Raw genomic sequence first — 21,625 nt, 5'->3', positions numbered from 1 at the left:
AGTTAACTAAGGGGAGACAGAGTAACCCCAGTGAAAGCACGGCCAATATGGAGGAGCGTAATTCAGGGCTGGGTATAGAATTGTTAAAATTATCTCAACTAATCCCAAAATTCAATGAGGAAGGTGTGGAAGAGTTTTTTGTGTTCTTTGTGAAACTGCAAGGCAGCTAATATGGCTAGCTGTTCCCTGGCATCTTTTATTACAAAGCAAGCTAACTGGAAAAGCCCATGAGTTTTATTCCCTGTTGCCAGATGAACTGACAAAACATGCTATCCTCAGGGCATATGAATTAGAACCTGAAGTATATTGCCAAAAGTTTAGAACTGTCAAGAAGCAAGCTAATCAAACTTATCTGGAAGTAAGCAGCTGGCTTTTGACCAGTGGCTGAGGGCTCTTAAAGTACAGCTCAGCCAGAAGAATCTCATAGAAGTAATTCTGTTAGAGGAATTTAAACACTCTCTCCCACTCTCCATCAAGACCCATGCAGAGCGGCCGTTCTGGTTGATGAGTTTCCTTTAATTTATAAGTCGGTTTCCCAGGGAGAACCTTTCCAAATTACCCCCACAAATCAGAAAAGGACAAAGGGTGGGAAGGCGATAGAAGCCCAAGAAGTCCTGGGAGAGAAAGGAAAACAGGAGACATAGGGGGTCCGCCTCTAGCCAATAAGGAAGGTGCTGTGAGCAGGAGTGAGACCCGGAGACCTGTGTGTTTCCATTGTAATAAGGTAGGTCATGTAAAAGCTGACTGCTGGAAACTAAAAGGAAAACCTGTAGGGTTAATCAGGGCACACCTGCTCAGTGAAGATGGGGACCTGATGAAAAGCATAACTGCAGTTAGAGTGCAACCCAGGAAGTTTACTTCTGCAAGTGCAGGGAAAGTTAATAGGATTCCTGAAACCCATCAGGGTTTTGTGTTTGAATGGAGAGTAACCCTGTACCCCTCGAGTAGGGCAAGCAAGCCCATAGTAATTCTCAGGAACTTAGGGGACACTAGATCCCTTTTACTGGGAAAAGGCCTGACCTATCCCCCAGAGAGTGCAGGGAACACCAGAATGGTGGTGAATGGTATTGGAGGGCAGTGTATGCCTGTACCTGTAGAGCACCTGGAGTGCGACCTAGTTTCAGGACCAGTGACCATAGGGATTGTACCTAGTTTCCTGTGGACGAGGTTGATCTGCTCTTAGGTAATGATCTAGCAGGGGTGAAGGTGGTAGCACCCCCAATAGTGAAAGAAAGACTGCAGGAGGTCAGAGAGACAGGGCAGTGGCCGGAGATGGTCCCCTGCAGTTTCCTTGAATGTGTAATGAATCAGGCCATGATCAAACCAGCTCCCCCAGAGGAGACTTCATTGGCACTGCAGGCAGATGACCATGAGATCTGTGTGTCCAATACTTTCTTGGAAAGTTAGAAGACCCAGGGAGTGAATTAAATAAATTTTCCCTAGCTGAGGCTCAGCGAGCTAACCCAGTGCCGCAAGACTTAGCACAGGCTGCCCAATCTGAAATTGAAGCAGAGGGACTTCCTGATGGCTACTATTTAAAGAATGAGGTACTAATGGGGAAATGGAGTTCTCCTCACAGACCTGAGAGCAAGGAGTGGACAGTAGTTCACCAGTTAGTGGTGCCACAGAGGTACTGGAGAGAAATATTAAGAGGGGCCCAAGAGACTACAGTGGCTGTACATGCTGGTATACGAAAGACCAAAGCCTGCATAAGACAGCAGTTTGACTGGCCAAACTCCACAAAGATGTGAGGGGAAACCCCAACCTACAGTGAAACCTGCATCCTTAAATCCTGTTAGGAGGACCCTCCAGTAGAGGGATGGTGAACTGTAAGGGATCCCTCCGAAAACAAAAAGGGCCAGGCAGGCACCAGGCTGGCAAAAGTTTAGAAAGTGAAGGGGGAAAAGTGACCAAGAGGGCAGGTTAAAGGAAGTCCAGGAGGAATCCCGGATAAAAACCCCTACTGTCCGGTCAGCCAACCACGAAAAATTTGAAATGTTAGACCCCACATGCTCCTATGTAAATGCAGACACTAGAAGCACCCCACCAGAGGTGCTAACAGCATTTACAGGAACCTGCAGAGACAAAGAAAGAACTCTAGGGGGCAGAGAAACCAAGAGGGTGATGCCTCCCCTAGTTGAGGTGCCACAGGGGAGTACAGTAGAGACTGCACAAATACCTGCAGGCAGGAGTGTCCCAGAGGACAAAGAGGAGATTAGCAAGGAATCTTCCCCCAAAGTCAGAAAAAAAGAGAACCACCCATCCCCTGAAATCAAAAGCCTTTGCATGACTCAGCAAAGCACTGAGAGTTCAGGATAGACACACCCACTACCGACTATCCTGAAAAAAAATTCCAAATTGGGGCTTATTAAATCTAAACCCACCCCCCCAGCCCCCACCCCCCACTTTGCAGACCTCAGCAGGAACCAAGACCCTAGGCAGTCATGGAAATGGGCAAACTGAAGAAAAACTTCACCAAAGAACCACATGTTTATTGGGATGCCAAAAAGGGGGGAGTTAAAACAGCATTGGCACCAAGAAAAGACAGACTGTAATACGTTTGAGGATTTATGAATGAATGTGAAGGAATGAGAGAGAGAGAGAGAGACGCATGCTTTTTTTCCTGTTTCTTATATTTTCTCTCTCGACCCTTTTGAATGAAATGTGCTCTTCTCAAATCGCATTTCATTCCGCTGGGTGTGGAGGTGTCTTGCAGGCTCCCACCTGCCAAGAATGAGGCACATTAATTTTGTCATATGAACATTGATTTTAAACTGTTACTGGAGTGAAGGAAGAATGTTAGTGAACAATGATTCACTAAGGGGGAGCTAAAAATAATGGTGTGTTTAAAATTAAACCCTATTACAGTAAGACCAGGTGAAGGCCGAGAGGGAACCCTGGAACCCTTTCTCACCTGGTCGTAACAACATTTACACTGGACAGTGAGAAACTTAGATTATGTGAACAGGGAGTGGCAGAAAGATTGAAGATTAATCTGATTTAACTTCTCATTTTGATTTGGCAATGAATATTCGCTTAGTGCCTAAATTCAATGAGGAAGGCGATGAAATGTATTTTGTGTCCTTTGAAAAATTGTTCTGGAGTTGCAACGGTTGAAAGAAAGTTGGATGATTTTATTGCAAAATGTTCATGGGAAAAGCATTCGAGGTATATTCAACACTTTTGGAGGACGCTCAAGTGATTATGAAGTGGTTAAAACTGGAGTTCTCAACGGTTATGAGTTGGTACCGGAGGCTTACAGACAAATAATCAGGAATTTAAAAAACAACAGAGTCAAACATCTGTGGAATCTGCTAAAGAGAAGGAAATGATATTTGATCGTTGGTATTGGTCCATGAAGATTGAGCAAAACTTTGAAAACCTTAGGGAAGTATCCTAATGGAAGAATTAATAATATCCTTTCAGGAATAAAAATCCCACCTGGAAGAACATAAATTTGGTAAAATAAGGAATGCCACAGAAATAGTGGATGATTATGAATTGACCCACAGAAGCAGTGGTTACAGGCCCCAGTTTGGAAACTTTCAGAGCAGTTGGAAAGATAGGGGAGTGGATAATGAGAAGAGATTCCGTTTTAGTGAGAGAAAGAGCAAAGGTGAAAATACAGGCAATCCTCAGAGTGGTAAAAAAAAGGCAGTCAGGAGAATAGGGTTGAGTCAAAAGGACCAACATGTTATTTTTGTAATAAAAGAGGGCATATAAAATTAGAATGCTGGAAGTTGAAAGGCAAGCCAGTAGCTATGGAAGGTTTACCAAAAGCATGTCCTGAAAAGGATGCCCCAATAGCTGATGCTGTTGATAAGTCAGTGTCTTTGGCAATGTTGAATAGTGAGCAGAAATGTGCTCCGCTGTGTGCTAATGAATTAAGTCAGGTTCCTGAAGGTTATGAAAGTTTTGTGTTCAGGGGTACAGTGTCCCCATATATTTGTCATATCAGGCCAGCAAGCTGATCATGCTGCTCAGTCATTGATGGTAGCAAAGCATGTAGATTTTCCCCAAATAGCGCTATGAATGAGAAAACCATAGTGTGGGGCATTGAGGGGTGTTATTTATCCATTGCATTGCATAATTTGCAATTTAGTCACTGATCCAGTAACAGTGGGAATCATCCTGATTTGCATATGGAAGGAGCGTATTTGTTGCTAGGGAATGACTTAGCTGGGGATAAAGTAGTGCCGTCCCCAGTAATTTCGGAAAAGCCAGTTGAGGTTGCTGAAATGAGGTTTTGCAGGAGGAATTTCCTGGAACATTCCTAGATTGCGTAGTGACAACATCCCAGGCTCATAAAATTAAACAAGACGAGAAGGAGGACAACTCGGATCTTTGGTTGGCTGAAATATTTTTCAAGGATTTGAATGGGGAGACTCCATGGCCAGCAATGGTGAATTGTGTAACAGATCGACATTGATTAAGGCACAACAGGCAGACCCTGACTCAAGAAGTTTGTCTCAAATGGCTTGTTGTGAGACAGAAGCTGAAAAGGTCCCTGAGTGCTATTGTATTAAGAATGGCATTCGAATGAAAAATTGGAGATCTCCCCAGAGACATGCTGATGAAGATTGGACTATATTTCATTAGGTTGTTGTTTCCCAGGGTACCACAGTGAGTTTTTGAGAATTGCCCATGAGATCCCAGTGGCAGATCATGTGAGCATTCAAAAGACTCAGGCCAGGATAAGAAAGCATTTCTATTGGCCAGGCTTGCATAAAGATGTGGTTAAATTTTGCAGAAATTGCCATACACGTCAGGTAGTTGGGAAACCACAGCCTTCAATTAAGCCAACCCCATTAATACCGATACCTGCTTTTGATGAACCATTTAGTAGGGTTCTTGTGGATTGTGTTGGGCCGTTATCCACAACTAAGTCAGGTCACAAGTTTCTCATATAACCATCATGAGTTTGTCCACTAGGTTTCCAGAGGGAATACCTTTGAAAGAGATCACAGCGAAAGTTGTGATTGAGGTATTAATTAAGCTTTTCACTAGATATGGATTGCCAAAAGAAATTCAGTCAGACCAGGGGTCAAATTTCATGTGAGGGGTATTTCGTGAGATCATGAGTAATTTGGGAGTGAGACAGCTCAGATCTTCTGCTTATCACCCACAGTAACAAGGTGCTTTGGAAATGTCTCACCAAACCCTAAAAAGTATGATTAAAGGCTTATTGTTTTGAGTATCCTCATGATTGGGAGAAGGCGATATCATTTTTATTATTTGCCACCAGGTACACACCAAATCAGTCCACTGGTTTCAGTCCATTTGAATTTATCTATAGGCATGAGATTAGGGGTCCCCTTAAACTCACTAAGGAGAGATTTTTAGCACAGGAAAAGAAAACCACCCTCTTAGATTATGGGCTGAATTTTACCAGCCCCTCAACATCGGGGGTCGTGGTGGGGGGGCCCGTACAATACTTGCAGGAGCGGCCCCCCACGACTCCTGACGCTGAGTAGGCCTCGCCGCATTTTACTAACGGTGGCGAGGCCTTGGTGTAGCCCCCGTTGCTTCATTTAAATATTAAAATTAAATAAAAATCAAATGTGAATTAACTGACCTGGTCCCGGCGACCGTCACACGCCGATTTTATGGCCACCGGCTGCAACTCGCGTGCCTTCAGAACTCCATACTGAGTTCCGACGTGAGACACTGGTGGCGGGGGGGAGTGAAATTATCAGGGCGGGGAGGAGCTGGGAAAACCTTTGGCGGCGGGAGGGAGCAGGGAAAACCTTTCTATTGGTTGGAGAAACGGGGGTGTTGGGAAGGGGTTGAGGGTCAAATGTTCTGAAGGTGGGCGGGGGGTTACAGTTCATTATTTTACAAATTGCTTTTTCAGTGAAAATTGGTTACTTTATTAATTGATAACTCAGTGGGGGCGGCTGGAAAGGTGATTGCAAGTGTTGCTGGCATTTTGTTTGTTACATCTGGGCACCGGTACCTTTAAAAATGTGAATGAACGTGAAGGGCTTGAAGCCCTTTAAAAATAGCCTGTGCGGTGGTGCCGGACGCCGTTGCTGGGGATGCAGAGGCCGCCCCCTCTACGCCAATGGGGGCGGCCATGCCGTCCCCTCCACTTAAATGAGACCCTGTGTGAAATATCGCGGGGACTCAGCGGCAACGCGTCCGTGTTCAAAGCATGCAGCCGCGATGTGTGGCATTAATAATATTCAATCCTATGCGTCAGAGTTTCAAGAGAGACTCACAAAAACTTGTGGGATGGCCAGAAAACATCTCAAGATTTCCCAGCTTGTGATGAAAACCGAAGTGAATAAAACAGCTAAGGCAAGCAGTTTGCAGGCTTAAAACAAGGTGTTAATTTTGTTGCCTTTGCTTGGGGAACCAATGAAAGCTAGATTCAGTGGACCTTACTTCATTAAGAGGAAACTTAGTGAGGGGAACTATCTGGTTAGTACAGACAGACGGAAAAGGCAAAGGGTGTGTCATGTGAATATGCTGAAAAGGTACTATGACCGTGAACCTTGTCAGCCAGTAAATGCATGTCAAATGAAAGAAGAGGAGGTTAAGGATAGTGTTACTTTTAATGAACTGGGTGAAGGGGCAGAGACTGAGAACTCTCAAATTGAATGCCCTGCGGTTAAACTGGCAAACACAGAAGTGGTAGAAAGTTTAGGTACGGTTCTACACCATAATTTTCAACAGCATAAAAGGGACATAACTGAACTGTTAAAAGAATTTAAAGCCATATGTGCAGTTAAGCCAGGTCGATCTCCTTTAGCTATTCACGAGGTTGATGTAGGGAAAGCTACACCCATTAAACAGAACCCTTATCCAACTCAATCTTGATCAATGGCTCAGGTCAGAGAGAAGGTTCAATATATGTGAAAGAATGATATAACTGAACCTAGTTGAAGTAGCTTAAGATCTCCTGTGGTGCTAGTACCAAAATCAGATGGTTCCAAAAGGTTATGTATTGATTATTGGAAAGTCAATGCAGTAACTAAAACAGACGGGTGGCACAGTGGTTAGCACCGTAGCCTCACAGCTCCAGGGACTCGGGTTCGATTCTGGGTAATGCCTGTGCAGAGTTTGCAAGTTTTCCCTGTGACTGTGTGGGTTTTCGCCAGTTTCCTCCCACAGCCAAAGACTTGCAGGTAAATTGGCCATTGTAAATTGCCCCTCGTGTAGGTAGGTGATAGGGATTATGGGATTACTGCAGAGTTAGTATAAATGGGTGGTTGTTGGTCGGCACAGACTTGGTGGGCCAAAGGGCCTGTTTCAGTGCTGTATCTCTAGATAAATAAATAAGACTCTTATCCAATCCCATGAATTGAGGATTATACTGACAGAGTGGGGAATTCAGTCTTTATCAGCAAGATTAACTTGCTGAAAGGATATTGCCAAGTCCCCTTGATCAACCAAGCTAAAGAAATTTCTGCCTTCGTGACCCAGATGGCCTATTTCAATGTAAGGCCATGCCATTTCATATGTAAAATGCACCAGCCACATTTCAAAGGTTGTCGAACCAGGTCATTGCTGGACTAAGCAATTGTGAACTGTATCTGCTGGTATACAGTGAAATCTGGGAAGACCACGTCGAACACTTAAAGACTCTGTTTGACAGTTAGAGAAAGCCAATTTAGTAGTGAATTTAGTGAAGACCGAGTTTGCCAAGATTAGATTAGATTAGATTAGAGATACAGCACTGAAACAGGCCCTTCGGCCCACCGAGTCTGTGCCGAACATCAACCACCCATTTATACTAATCCTACACTAATCCCATATTCCCAACAAACATCCCCACCTATCCCTATATTTCCCTACCACCTACCTATACTGGTGACAATTTATAATGGCCAATTTACCTATCAACCTGCAAGTCTTTTGGCTTGTGGGAGGAAACCGGAGCACCCGGAGAAAACCCACGCAGACACAGGGAGAACTTGCAAACTCCACACAGGCAGTACCCGGAATCGAACCCGGGTCCCTGGAGCTGTGAGGCTGCGGTGCTAACCACTGCGCCACTGTGCCGCCCTAAGGCGAAGGTCACCTATTTAGGGCATATCGTAGGCCAAGTGTTGCCTAGAGAAGCTAAAGTTCAGGTGATAATAGACTTCCCGTCCCCAAGACAAAAAAGGAGATACTACAAATCCTAAGGATGTGTGGGTTCTGTTGGAAGTTTGTTCCTAATTTCAGTGCAGTTGTAACTCCACTGTCAAATTTATTGAAAAAGGGCATGAAGATCCAATGGTCCACATCCTGTCAAACAGCGTTTGAAAAGTTAAAGGCCATTTTAATAAATGAACCCATTCTAGCAGCACAAAATTTTGCCAAAGCCTTTAAGTTAAATATTGATGCCACTGATGTAGGAGTAGCAGCAGTGTTACTCAGGATGATGATGCTTGTATTGAATGACCAGTCAGTTATTCCTCTAGAAAACTCAATAAGTACCAGAAGAGGTACTCCACTATTGACAAGGAGGCTTTAGGTCTCGAATTGGCTTTTCAACATTTTGAAGTGTACGTTAATCATGGCCAAGGGGAAATAAGTGTTTCCACCGATTATAATCCATTAAGGCTTTTAGAAATGTTCAAAACCAAGAACGCCAGATTATTTCAGTGGAGTTTAATATTACAGCCATTTACTCTAAAAATTGTACATGTTGCAGAAAGGAGCAATGTAATTGCTAATGCTCTATCCAGAATTTAAAGAAAGAGTATTATGGAGGCAAAAAACTCAGAAGTATAAAATATTGTTGTCACCTGTGTAAAGTGTAAAATGCTAATGTTTACAATGTTATATGTGATTATTTTGTGAGAAAATCATTACTACAGTAATGAATTTAGGGGAAGGTGTTGTGAACGCTGGACTTTGTAACATGATTATGCTTTAAAAACTGTGACTTTTAAAAGTTTAAGTTTAGTTTAGTTTAGTTTAGAGATACAGCACTGAAACAGGCCCTTCGGCCCACCGAGTCTGTGCCGACCATCAACCACCCATTTATACTAATCCTACACTAATCCCATATTCCTACCACATCCCCACTTGTCCCTATATATTTCCCTACCACCTACCTATACTAGGGGCAATTTATAATGGCCAATTAACCTATCAACCAGCAAGTCTTAAGATGGAGTCCGATGGGTCAGGTAACCTCACATCCACTCTGCTTAAGGACAAGACAGAAATCTTGGTTACCAGGACAACAGAGAACACAGATCAAAGACGTGTATTGAAAAACAGAGATCATAGGGGTATAATACCTGAAGAACAATGGGTTTCATGCTCCCAGACTTACGGATCATAAACAAGGAATCAGTGATTCTGAGGATGCAAATGTGCATGGCAGCTGCTTATGACTGGAAACAATGGAAGGTCAGGTGGCTCTGCTGAAGCCAGACTTCTGGACTTTGCATATTGGAAAAGGACAATGACCTATTGACATTTGATTCCAGATAAATTTAACAGATTTTCGGAAGGCAGGCAGGCTGTAAGAAAGGAAGACAAATAGCAGTGGCAGCCTCAAGGGAGAGACAGAAGGAACTCCTGCTCTCAGGAAAAAAACTGATACAGCAAAAGGCTGTGAAGACTTGAACCTGTTTTGAAAGTCGTGGTTCATGGAGAAGTAAAAGACCAACAGGATCACCAGGAATCGCCTTATTTACAGACATCGAGATCGAAAGTGTTCAGAGAAGTGAGCAAGGAGGACACTTACTTTGAGAAAGGTCTGGAGCTCTAACCCATTGCAAATGGGAGCAGTTTGGGAAATTTAAGTGCAAAAATTTTACCATCAAAGATGACTGTGTAACGTATTAGTGTGGTGTGAGGTTTTCATGTGTTTTATTAAATAAAGAAAATACCTTTCTTTGTAATTTGGGGTATCGGCTACTTACAAAGTACTATTTAGTTAATGGGGATTTCTTTTCGCTTAGTTGTTATAATAAAAGTCTTAAAATGTGAAATCTTGTTGTGCAATTCTTCAAATTGGTCTGGGGGTTCATATCTTGTATTTCAACATTAACAGTCTCACAAATGTCATAACAGGAGCTTTTACAAGTATATAAAAGGGAAGAGAGTAGCTAAAGTAAAAATTGGCCCCTTAGAAGCACAGACTGGACAAATTAATATGGGGAATGAAGAAATGGCAGAGATATTGAACAAATATTTTGTGTCTGTCTTCACAGTGGAAGACACAAGTTACATACCAGAAATAGAGGACAACCTAAGGGGCTAAAAAGTGAGGAAATTAATGTAAATAATTCAGCAGAGAAAATTAAAAAAGCTTGAGGGACAAAAATCTGACAAATCCCCAGGACTTGTTGGCCTACATCCTAGGGTTCTAAAAGGGATAGCTGCAGAGATAGTGGATGTGCTGGTTATGATTTGCCAAATTCCCTAGATTCTGGAATGGCCGCAGCAGATTGAAAGCTAGCAAGTGTAACACTGCTATTCAAGAAAGGAGGGAGAGAGAAGATAAAGAACTACAGGCCAGTTAGCCTGATATCAGTCGTCAAGAATGTGCTAGAATCTATTATTAAGGAAGTCTTAACAATGCACTTAGAAAATCATAGTGTGATCAGACAAAGTCGACATTGTTTTACAAAAGGGAAATGGTGCTTGAGAAATGTATTAAGAGTTTTTTGAGGTTATAACTAAAACAGCAGATAAAGAAGAACCAGCAGATGTAGCATACTTGGATTTCCAAAAAGCATTCAATAAGATGCCAGACAAAAAGTTAATATGCAAAATAAGGGCTCATGGAGTTGGAAGTAATATATTAGCATGGATAGAGGATTGGTTAACAGACAGAAAGCAAACAGTAGGGATAAATGGGGCATTTTCAAGTTGGCAGACTGTGACTAGTGGAGTACTATAAGGATTAGCACTGGGGCCTCAGCTATTTACGATCTATATTAATGACTTAGAAGAAGAGAGAGTAATGCATCTAAATTTGCTGATGGGAATGTAAGCAGTGTGGAGAACACAAAGAGGCTTCAAAGAGATATAGACAAGTTATCTGTGTGGGTAACGAGGAGGCAGATGGAGTATAATGTGGGGAAGTGAGAGGCTATTCACTTTGGTTGTAGGAATAGAAAAGCAAAACATTTTTTGAAAGGCCTGAAACTTGTAAAGGTTGATGTTCAGAGGGGCTTCGGTGTACTTGTACAAGGAACACAGGAAGTTAGCATGCCAGTACAGCAAGCAATTAGGAAGGTAAATGGCATGTTGGCCTTAATTGCAAGGGGGTTGGAATACACTAATAAAGAAGCCTTGTTACAATTGTACAAGGAAGGAAGGATATACTTGCCTTGGAGGCAGTACAGCAAAGGTTCACTGGATTTGTCTCTGTGATGAGGGGGTGTCCTATGATGAGAGGCTGAGTAAATTGGGTCTACATCCCCTGGAGTTTAGAAGAATCAGAGGTGATCTCATTGAAACATACAAGATTCTGAAGGGGCTTGACATGGTAGACACTGAGAGGTTGTTTCCCCTGGCTGGGGAATCTAGAACACCGGGGCACAGTCTCAGGATAAGGGCCGATCATTTAGGACTAAAATAATGAGTAATGTCTTCTCTCAAAGGGTTGTGAATCTTTGAAATTCTCTACCCCGGGGATAGTGGATGCTCCATCACTGAATATATTTAAGGCTGAGATAGACAGATTTTTGATCTCTCAGAGAATCAAGAGATATGGGGAGCAGGCAGGAAAATGGAGTTGAAACCCAAGATCAGCCATGATCATATTGAATGGCGGAGCAGGCTAACAGGCCACATGATCTACTCCTGCTCCTATTTCTTATGTTTCTCTGGACAAAGCTGTTGAATGAATTCCAGAGGTGAGGTGAGAGTGACTCCCCTTGACATCAAGGCAGCATTTGACCAACTGTGACATCAAAGGGCCTTAGTGAAATTGAAGTCAATGAGAGTCAGGGGAAACTCTCCACTAGCTGGAGTCATACCTAGCACAAAGGAAGATAGTTGTGGCTGTCAGAAGCCAATATTCTCAGCCCGAGGACACTGCAGCAGATGTTCTTCTGGGAAGTGTCCTAAACCCAAACATCTTCAGCTGCTTCATTAACGACTTCTGCCATAAGGTCAACAGTGTAGATATTCGCTGATGATTGCACAGCATTCAGTTCCATTCGCTACTCCTCAACTAAGAAGCAGTGCATGCCCGTATGCATCAAGACCTGGACGACTGAAGGCACTGGATATTGCAAGGGCTATGGGCCCTGACAACATTCCAGCAATAGTATTTGCCGCACCCCTAGCCAAGCTGTTCCAGTACAGCTACAACACTGGCAATCTACCCGGCAATGTGGAAAATTGCCCAGGTATGTCCTGTACACAAAAAGCAGGACAAGTCCAACCCAGCCAATTACCACCCCATCAGTCTACTCTCAATCATCAGCAAAGTGATGGAATGTGTCGTCAACACTGCTATCAAGCAGCACTTGCTTAACAATAACCTGCTCAGTGAGGCTCAGTTCTGGTTCCGTCAGGGCCACTCAAGCTCCTGACCTCATTACAGCCTTGGTTCAAACATGGACAAAAGATCTCAACTCAAGAGGTGAGGTGAGAGTGACTGCCCTTGACATCAAGGCAGCATTTGACTGAATATGGCATCAAGGAGCCCTAATAAAACTGGAGTAAATGGGAATCAGGGGGGAAACTTTCCGCTGGTTGGAATCATATCTAGAGCAAAGGAAGATGACTGTGGTTGTTGTAAGTCAATCATCTCAGCTCCCGGACATCACTGCAGGAGTTCCTCGGGATAGTGTCCGAGGCCCAACCATCTTCAGCTGCTTCATCAATAACCTTCCTTCAATCATAAGGTCAGAAGTGGGGATATTCGCTGATGATTGCACAATGTTCAGCACCATTCGTGACTCCTCAGATACTGAAGCAGTCTATGTAGAAATGCAGCAAGACTTTGACAATATCCAGACTTGGGCTGATAAGTGGCAAGTAACATTTGCGCCACACAAGTGCGAGGCAATGACCATCTCCAACAAGAGAGAATCTATCCATCTCCCCTTGAAATTCAATGGCATTATGATCACTGATCAACATCCTGGGGGTTACCATTGACCAGAAAGTGAACTGGGGTAGCCATATAAATACCGTGGCTACAAGAGCAGATCAGAGACTAGGAATCCTGCAGCGAGTAACTGACCTCCTGACTCCCCAAAGTCTGTCCACCATCTACAAGGCACAAGTCAGGAGTGTGATGGAATACTCTCCACTTACCTAGATGAGTGCAGCTCCAACAACACTCAACAAGCTCGATACCATCCAGGACAAAGCAGCCCGCATGACTGGACCCCATCAACAAACATTTACTCCCTCCACCACCAACGCATAGTGGCAGCAGTGTGTACCATCTACAAGATGCACTGCAGCAACGCACCAAGGCTCCTTAGACAGCACCTTCCAAACCCGTGACCTCTACCACCCAGAAGGACAAAGGCAGCGGATGCATGGGAACACCACCATCTGCAAGTTCCGCTCGAAGCCACACACCATCCTGATTTGGAATTATATCGCCATTCCTTCACTGTCGCTGAGTCAAAATCCTGGAACTCTCTTCCCAACAACACTATGAGTGTGCCTACCCTACATGGACTGCAGCGGTTCAAGAAGGCAGCTCACCACCACCTTCTCAAGGGCAATTAGAGATGGGCAATAAATGCTGGTATAGCCAGCGGCGCCCACATCCCAGGAATGAATAAAAACAACAACATTCAGGTTTGGTCCGGCAAGTAACATTCATGCCACACAAGTGCCAGGCAATGGCCATCTCCAACAAAATCGAGCCTAACCATCTTCCCTTGACATCTAAAGGCATTACCATCATTGAATACGCCACCTTCAACATTCTTGGGGTCTCCAAAAACCAGAAACTTAATTGGACCAGCTGCATAAATACTCTGGCTACCAGAACAGGTCAGAGGCTGGGTATTCCACGGCAAGTAATTCACCTCTTGACTCCTCAAAGCCTTTCCACCATCTACAAGGCACAAGTCAGCAGTGTGAAGTAATACTTCTCACTTGTACCAGGACAAAGCAGCCTGCTTGAGTGACCCTATCCACCAAATTAAACGTTCACTCCCTTCATAACAGGCACACAGTGGCAGGAGTGTGTACTATCTACAAGATGCACTGCAGCAACTCGCCAAGGCTTCTTCAGCAGCACCTTCCAAACCTGCAATTCCTACCACCGAGAAGAACAAGAGCAGTCGGCGCATGGGACCACCAACACCTGCAAGTTCCCCATCACAGTTCCTTCAATGTCACTGCAGGAAAATCCTGCAACTTCTAACAACACTGTGAGTGTACCTACACCACAAGGACTAGAGTGGTTCAAGGTGGCTCACCACCACCTTTTCAAGGGCAATTAGCGATGGGCAATAAATGCCGGCTTTGCCACATCCCATGAGCGAATAAAAGGTACCCTTATCGGGATTTGGTGAAGCATAACCACAGCTGCTAAGCATTGCCTTGATTTCCTAGTAACTATCCATCCAATCTGTTTGAGCTTTCAAATAGTGCAGGCATCTTTGACTTCTGCATAATGGAGGCATCTTGACTAAAAGATACTGATTGCACTAAGACATGCTTATTGAGTGGAAGTCACTTCAGTTCATGTAGGTCACAATGTTGATGTGACAAGCCCTGATGCCCATATGGGTGCCATCTACCATACAGTGCACTCTCATAACATCTGTCACTTGCTTGACACAACTGTGGATGGCCTACTGCATTGCATTGTGGGTGATCTGTCACATGCTCCCTGCTGTGACTTGGAATAATCCAGTGGCATAAAATCTTAGTGCTTTGATAACCTTTTTATTTATGGGAAGAGACCTCCTTGTTCGAGCAGTTGTCTGCAGGTCAATCTGGAACATATGGCACAGCTCAGTGATAGCCTCTCTTGTGAAGTGAAGGCAGTGAAGACAACTCTCCACTGACATGCCTACTTAAAATTACCAGCATCTCTCAGTGCAAGTCCCAGGGTGGTGATTGCTGCTGGCATAATTTGTCACATTGTATTCTACTTGCATTTATCATCCCCTCGTGAATTAGTCTTCCTCATTTAAATCATAAAGATCAGAACCTCCAAAGGAATTCCCATCCAAAATGTTTGCAGAAACAACTAACTGTATGAAAATGTACTAAAGAAAGTTAACACACAAAAATAGCACCTTCTACAACAACAAAAAAGTCTTGATTAAACTTTGTTAACAGTAATTTAGTTTTAAGAATTGAATTTCAGCATCCTAGGCCAGTCATGTGCCCTTTTTACTTAGCGCAGGCGAACACTGGGCCAGAGTTCACTAAACAATGTGAATTTCAGCAGGATATCTCATAGACATTATTCCTTCTTCACAAGGAGGTTGACACTAGCCAGCAGCACAATCTGCCTTGTCCTTTTTAATCCTGCCTCAGACTAAGATACCTGAAATCACGAGTCATGTTCACTCGTGGCGAGGCCTCATGTTGCTGACAAATTCTCACAATTTCAAAGCTCGCATCTCCTTGAAATTATTTTTGGTGTGTCTCTGTTACCCACTGAATAACACCCACTAAAAACTGCAGCACAGCTGCCCTGAGCAATGTTTGTGTTTAACGCTATCACATGGTGCTGTGAAGTACTTCTCCACCTTTGCAGAAATATGTACCTGACAACAATAAAAGGGTTTAAAGATTCAAATGTTTCACAACACTAACAAAATATGTTAATGTGGATAACCTTATATGTGTAAAATACTCCCTGCTAAAACAGCCTTGAAATAACCCAGTCATGTTTTCATGACTTATGTTTTGATGATTGAGTTATGGAATATTTCATTTCTGTTGTATCCTCTATTTATTCAATAGCTTGTATCTTCGACATGGCTGTTGCAATAAACTAATCTGTAATATTTCTTATTTCAGAGGTACAATCTCAATAATGTGAGCTAATCTAATATTAAACATATAAAAATGTTATTTTTGGTCATTTTGAAGAGCAACAGTTCTATACCATATACAGTAAAATGTTTGAACACTGGAGCAGTTCTTCCTCAGATGCAAAGTAAAACTCCTAATACAACTGAACAATAGCCCTGAAATTACGCTTTGAGATTGTGACATAAAACTTGTTTGTGCAGAGTGCCACTTTCGATTTTACCTTGCATTCTGCAGTGTAATTTCAGCGCCAATCTCTCTAAATGGCTGACTGCAAAAGAATACTTTTTACTGCACAGTTAAGAAAGTTTTATTATCTTACTCTATCACTGAGACCTCTGAGACTGCTAATTTGTGCCAGAATATTGCAATGATTTGTGTTGTGTAACAAGCCCCACTCGAAACTGGGCTAAACGTGCTAAATGGTCAGAGAAGGGAAACATCCCCAAATTGTGGAGTGGATTCAAAACCAGGTCCCAAAGCGCTGTAACCCAGTACACCAAACCTCATTGTCCACCTTTAATGTTTAATATAATTGTCATCGCAATACAGATATAGGCAGACCGAAACATCAGAAAACAGAAATATGGACGCGATCAATTCTTATACAAGATAAAGTTTGTGTATTCTCTTTCTCAAATTTGCTCCTAATTAAACTAAGTATGACAACAGAAAACCTCGAGAATTCGCCACAAAACATCATGTGACAAATGTCAGGAAACAAGCAACGTGTCCCCAAGCATACTGACGGCCAGACTAGCTTTAGTTCGGAGGCTCCTGGCCCTTCTTTCGCCAGTGCAATATTTTTATTCACAAATAAAAGTGCCGTGTGAGAAGCCCACTGCACACTATGACTTAAAAACGAGCTTCTGAGGAACGTGCCTGTGTGAAGCGGGGATGGGGAGAAATGGTTGTTTTTCTCCACTGCGGTTTATCAATAATTGCCGCTAAACAATCTGCCAACTGCTTTCCTTTCATTCCCAACAATTGAATATTTTAATCTAGGAAGAGTATTATCCATATTTTATGAATAGGCACTACAAACTTGCTAACCGCCAAGCGTTGTGGGACTTCATCAGACAGGAGCCTTTATAAAAATAACCAACAAACTATTCAATGGCAAGCATCCCGGGAGCAGCACGCCGCACTGTTAGAACTAAAGTCCACATTGTCTGCTGTTTCTAATACCCAGGCAGCCCGGGAAAGGTCCAGAAAAATCGGCAATTGTTTCCCTCTACAAACATTGCAAATAAAAATCGCAGCTGCAAAAAGAGTGATAGGGTTCTGAGCGACCTTCATTGTTCACCTGTGTCCCTGGATTAATGAATAGACGCAAATAAATTGTTGAGGAAGGTACTTTTTAACCATCCGAGCAAAGGTGATATGAAAACAGGCAAGACAGAGCAGAGCCACTGAAGTTGAGATCCATGAATGGATCCCTGTGAGGGGATGTATTTTACAAAGACTTGTTGACAATTCACTACAACTAAGATTAAAAATGCAAAAAAAAGACAAACAGTAAATACGTAACTAAATCAGAAGCTGCAAGTGATGAGTATGTTGTCACCCATCGCCTGCACTTATTGCCAGCAATTGCTTCTGGCAATCTCAGCCTCTCTTCTGGATTCCTGTCATCAGTCACTATATTTTTCTTAAGCTGCTTTTATATTGCAGCACACAAATAAAACTGTCAGAACGATCCTTTAAGCTGCATTTATATTTTCACGTTTGTGTTGATGGTTTTCACTGTAAATCCACAAAAGTGGTAGAAATAACGTAGAAAACTACCTAGCACACTATAAAGTTTTACACCGCCAGCCTGCGTTTAGCAGCCAGCTCAGACTAGCTTGAGTTTCTAAAGCATGCAGCAGAAATCTTGCCCTTGTAACTTGTTTCTTTTGCCTCTTTTGAGTTTGTCAGTCCCTTCTCAGTATTTATCAACTTTTCTGTATTTTTGTCCGCCTCTTTTCTGTTTTTTTCTTCATTTTTGTCACCTTCTGTATTTCTATTTTATTGTTTCTCATTTTGTTTTTTTCCTCGCTATTTCTTTCAGTCTGTTACTCACATTTCTCTCAATCTCTGTTTTGAATTTATCTTGCATTTTTCAGGCATTTTGTGTCTCAGAATTCTGCATTTTTCACATATTCTAGTTATTCATCGATAATTGTCCTCACATTCTGTATTTTCTCACATTCTGTATTTTTTTCTTTCTAAGTGTTTCTCTCAATCTTTATGGTTTTATTTTTCTCAGTTTCTATATTGTATTTGTACTATTCACAGTCTCCATTTCTTTTGTCTCTTTTTATTTCTCTGTCAGGCTATATCTAAGGTCAATATTAGTGTCCACTTGTACTGTATGTGTAGATGTATGGTTTGTACAGGATTTATGTCACAATCATTATCAATCTTTGTCTATGTGTTTGATTTCGGTAAGTCTAAATGTCAGTATTGTCATGCTAGACCCCCACCTGCCAAGAATTTTGTCATGAACATTGATTTTAAACTGTTACTGGAGTGGAGAAAGAACTTGTTAAACAGATCAGCCATGGCTGGAAAAGACATTTGCATATTAACAGATGGTGATTAGAAGGACAAAGGACTATTCCCTGACACATTCAACCCACAATGGACCTTGATCACCAGGTATTGTGTGTAAGAGGAGCATTCCAGAGACTGCTAAGGTGATACAATCCAATACGTGGTCAGACCAGTTAGTCACAAGACTAACCTGCTTGGCAACCTGGGGTTTTCTGAATTGTACAAACAGTTTGAACTGTGTGTCTGTTTGCTCCTGGACTGAGAAGATCTCTCCTGCCTGCTCCCATCTCTTTCTCACAAGCCTCTTAATCCGCTGAAGACACATGAACCCCAAGACAGAAAAGTCTCCTACAGTGAACAAGGTTTACGAAGAATACTGGGCCCCAGCGAAAAGCCAGATCTACCGACAATCAAGGAATCTACAGTGAGCTCAAAGAACCCGACCAAAAACCCTTCAGACATTGTCTCAAATTTTACCACTTTATTTTTTCTTCTGCTCTTTTCTGTCTCTATTTGCATGTGTGTATCACGTATGCATGCTAGCATGGGCACGTCGTGTATCCATAGGCGTTAACTGAATTAGAGTTTAAGTTTAATAAATTTCAACTTTTATTTTTTAAACCTAAGAAAACCTGTTTGTGCTGGTTTCTTTGCCTTATAATTGGAAAGCGGTGAACAAGGATTCACCAAGGGGGAGATAAAAACAGTGTATTTAAAATTGAACCCTGTTACGGTAAGACCAAGTGAAGGCTGAGAGGAACCCCTAGACACCTTTCTCACCGGGTCATAACACTATCTAATAATTGCCTCTTTTTTGTTAGACATTTGGATATCAGTTGGTATTTTTACTTTTTACCTTTCTTTCTGTTAGTATTCAATATTGCCTAGTGTATCCACCCATCACTCTGTTAGCATAGTTCTTCCAGTTAATCTGTATTTTTGTTACTCTAATTTCACAGTATCTGAATGTTTGTCAGTATATATCACCCCACATGTGTTCATTTATCATTATATAGCATTTATGTGCCTATCGGTATATAACATATGCCAGTACCTAATTTTTGTCAGGATTTAATATGTTTGTGTATGTGTGCTTTTGTCAATATAATATGTTCCATTGTGGTTATGTGTTGTTGCCTGTAAACAACATACTCTAATGCATGTCTGTTCCTACAGTCCATCTCTATAATTTGGTTTGTTAGTATATAGTATGTTCCAATGTATATGTTAACTTTTCAGTATCGAACATCTCTCTGTCAATGTTTTTTCCAATATGTAACATGTCCCAGTGTATATGACTATGCTTCTGTCAGAGTATGTCTCAATGTCGTTTTGTGCTTGTCAGTATATAACATGTTCTGCCTGAACATATTCTTGTGTTTCTATGATGTAAGTACCTATGTAAGATGTCTGTATTTCTGCAACACAATCCGCATGCTTTTCTCCCCATGCGATATTTCGCCTTGTAAGTGTCCTTATAGTAGCTGATTCTAAATGCTAGTATTTCTAACAGTTCTCCCCATTTGTCTTTAAGCGCCCGTACACCATTTCTTTCTCGTTGCATAATCCCCTTTCTATTTAATTCTTTATCTGTTTAACACTTTCAGCTATTTACCTTACGTCCCTTCAAAGCGCTCTATTTATTTATCTTATGTCCGCCTCACATTCTACTGTTTAACTCCTCACAACACTGTTTCAATCAATTTCTCGAATAGCCAATAAGTAACTGTCTCTCGGTTCCTGTCAAGTTGTTTGTTACTGTCGTCTGTTTGTATGACATTTCCCTATCAATCTTTCTGTCTGTCCCTACAACCTTGTATCAGTTCCTCTATAACTATCTCTTTCAATTTCCGTGTCCTGTCCCGGTTACCAGGCACTACCCCTGTAAGGGGCTGATTCTCCCTTCTTACCGCTGCCCAGAGCCCAGTTGCAGTTCCACTCGCTGTCGGGGACCGAGACCGGTCGGAAGCACCTCTGCCAAAGAGAGAGTGAGAAGTGATTGTCGGCAGTGACCCAGGCTGGACTCAGCAAGGCCACCACGTCCAAACAGAGCGAGAGGACCACACACACCAGCCCAGTCAGTTTGAGTGGAGTCACCGCTGCCACTCGGCTCTCCTCCGCCGCAGACATCATCCCCGAGCGATGGGGCAACACTCGTCAAAGTGCCAGCTGCCACCGAATCTGCACTCACAGACTGCCTGTCTCTGTCGCCTCTCTCAATATCTTTCGCAGTCTCTCTCTCTCTCCGCTTCGTTTCCTCTGAAGATCTTTCAGACTTTCTGCCGTCACCGTGTGAGTCAGCTCCTTACTAGGAAAGCGTAGAACGTCAGCGCTATCCCGCCTGCGATCACCCTCTGGTCCTAACGCCTCCAGTGAACGCTTAACCCACAACAGCAAAACTTTTACACGGCTGAACTTTGTTTTCTGATGCTGCAAAATGATGTGCGATCGTCGTAAGCGGCACCGAGAGAGAGACTGAATAATTCGTACATTTCAGAAGCCGTCAAATTTCAGGAGTACAAAACATGGGGATGTAAATAAAGAACCAGTGAAATTGAATAAATTAACTTCAAACGAGTTTTTAAAATGAGAGAGTTTAGAATAAATTGTCAGTAAAACTGTCAATCCTGCAAGGTTGGTTACTGAGTTCTGAAGAAGGGTCACTGACCTAAAACGTTAACTTTGCTTCTCTCTCCACAGATGCTGCCAGACCTGCTGAGTATTTCCAGCATTTCTTGTTTTTATTATTTAAGGTCGGTTACTGGTTGGCCTGCGGTTGCAATTCGGTAAAATGCAATAATTTTTTTTTCATTAATGCTTATGCATTTTCAAGAACATACGAATGAGGAGCAGGAGTAGGCCACTCGGCCCTTCGAGCCTGCTCCACCATTCAATAAGATTATGGCTGATCTGATTGTAACCTAAACTCCACATTCCCACCTATCCCCAATAACCTTTCACCCCTTGCTTATCAAGAATCTACCTCTGCCTTAAAAAATATTGAAAGACTCTGCTTCCACCGCCTTTCGAGGAAGAGAGTTCCAAAGACTCGTGACCCTCTGAGAGAAAAAATTTCTCCTCATCTCTGTCTCAAATGGGATATACTTTCCCGAAATGTTTATCATTTTAGAGCAAGATATTCTGGTTCATTGTAGCCATG

The 21,625-nt window shown here is 42.6% G+C and overlaps 1 protein-coding gene across 1 annotated transcript in view; it reads right to left on the bottom strand.

Annotated features, from left to right (window-relative positions):
- tmem47 (transmembrane protein 47) overlaps nt 1-20,832 on the bottom strand; it is a 57,341-nt gene extending 36,509 nt beyond the window's left edge. Inside the window, exon 1 of the mRNA XM_068040553.1 lies at nt 20,376-20,832. Within this exon, the coding sequence (XP_067896654.1) occupies nt 20,376-20,598 (223 nt within the window). The 5' untranslated portion in view covers nt 20,599-20,832. The remainder of the gene's footprint in view (nt 1-20,375) is intronic.
- Between the last annotated feature and the right edge of the window lie 793 nt (nt 20,833-21,625).

This window comes from Heterodontus francisci, chromosome 10 (genome assembly GCF_036365525.1).
Source record: "Heterodontus francisci isolate sHetFra1 chromosome 10, sHetFra1.hap1, whole genome shotgun sequence".
Taxonomy (NCBI): Eukaryota; Metazoa; Chordata; class Chondrichthyes; order Heterodontiformes; family Heterodontidae; genus Heterodontus; species Heterodontus francisci.
This window is presented reverse-complemented; position numbering and strand designations above follow the sequence as displayed.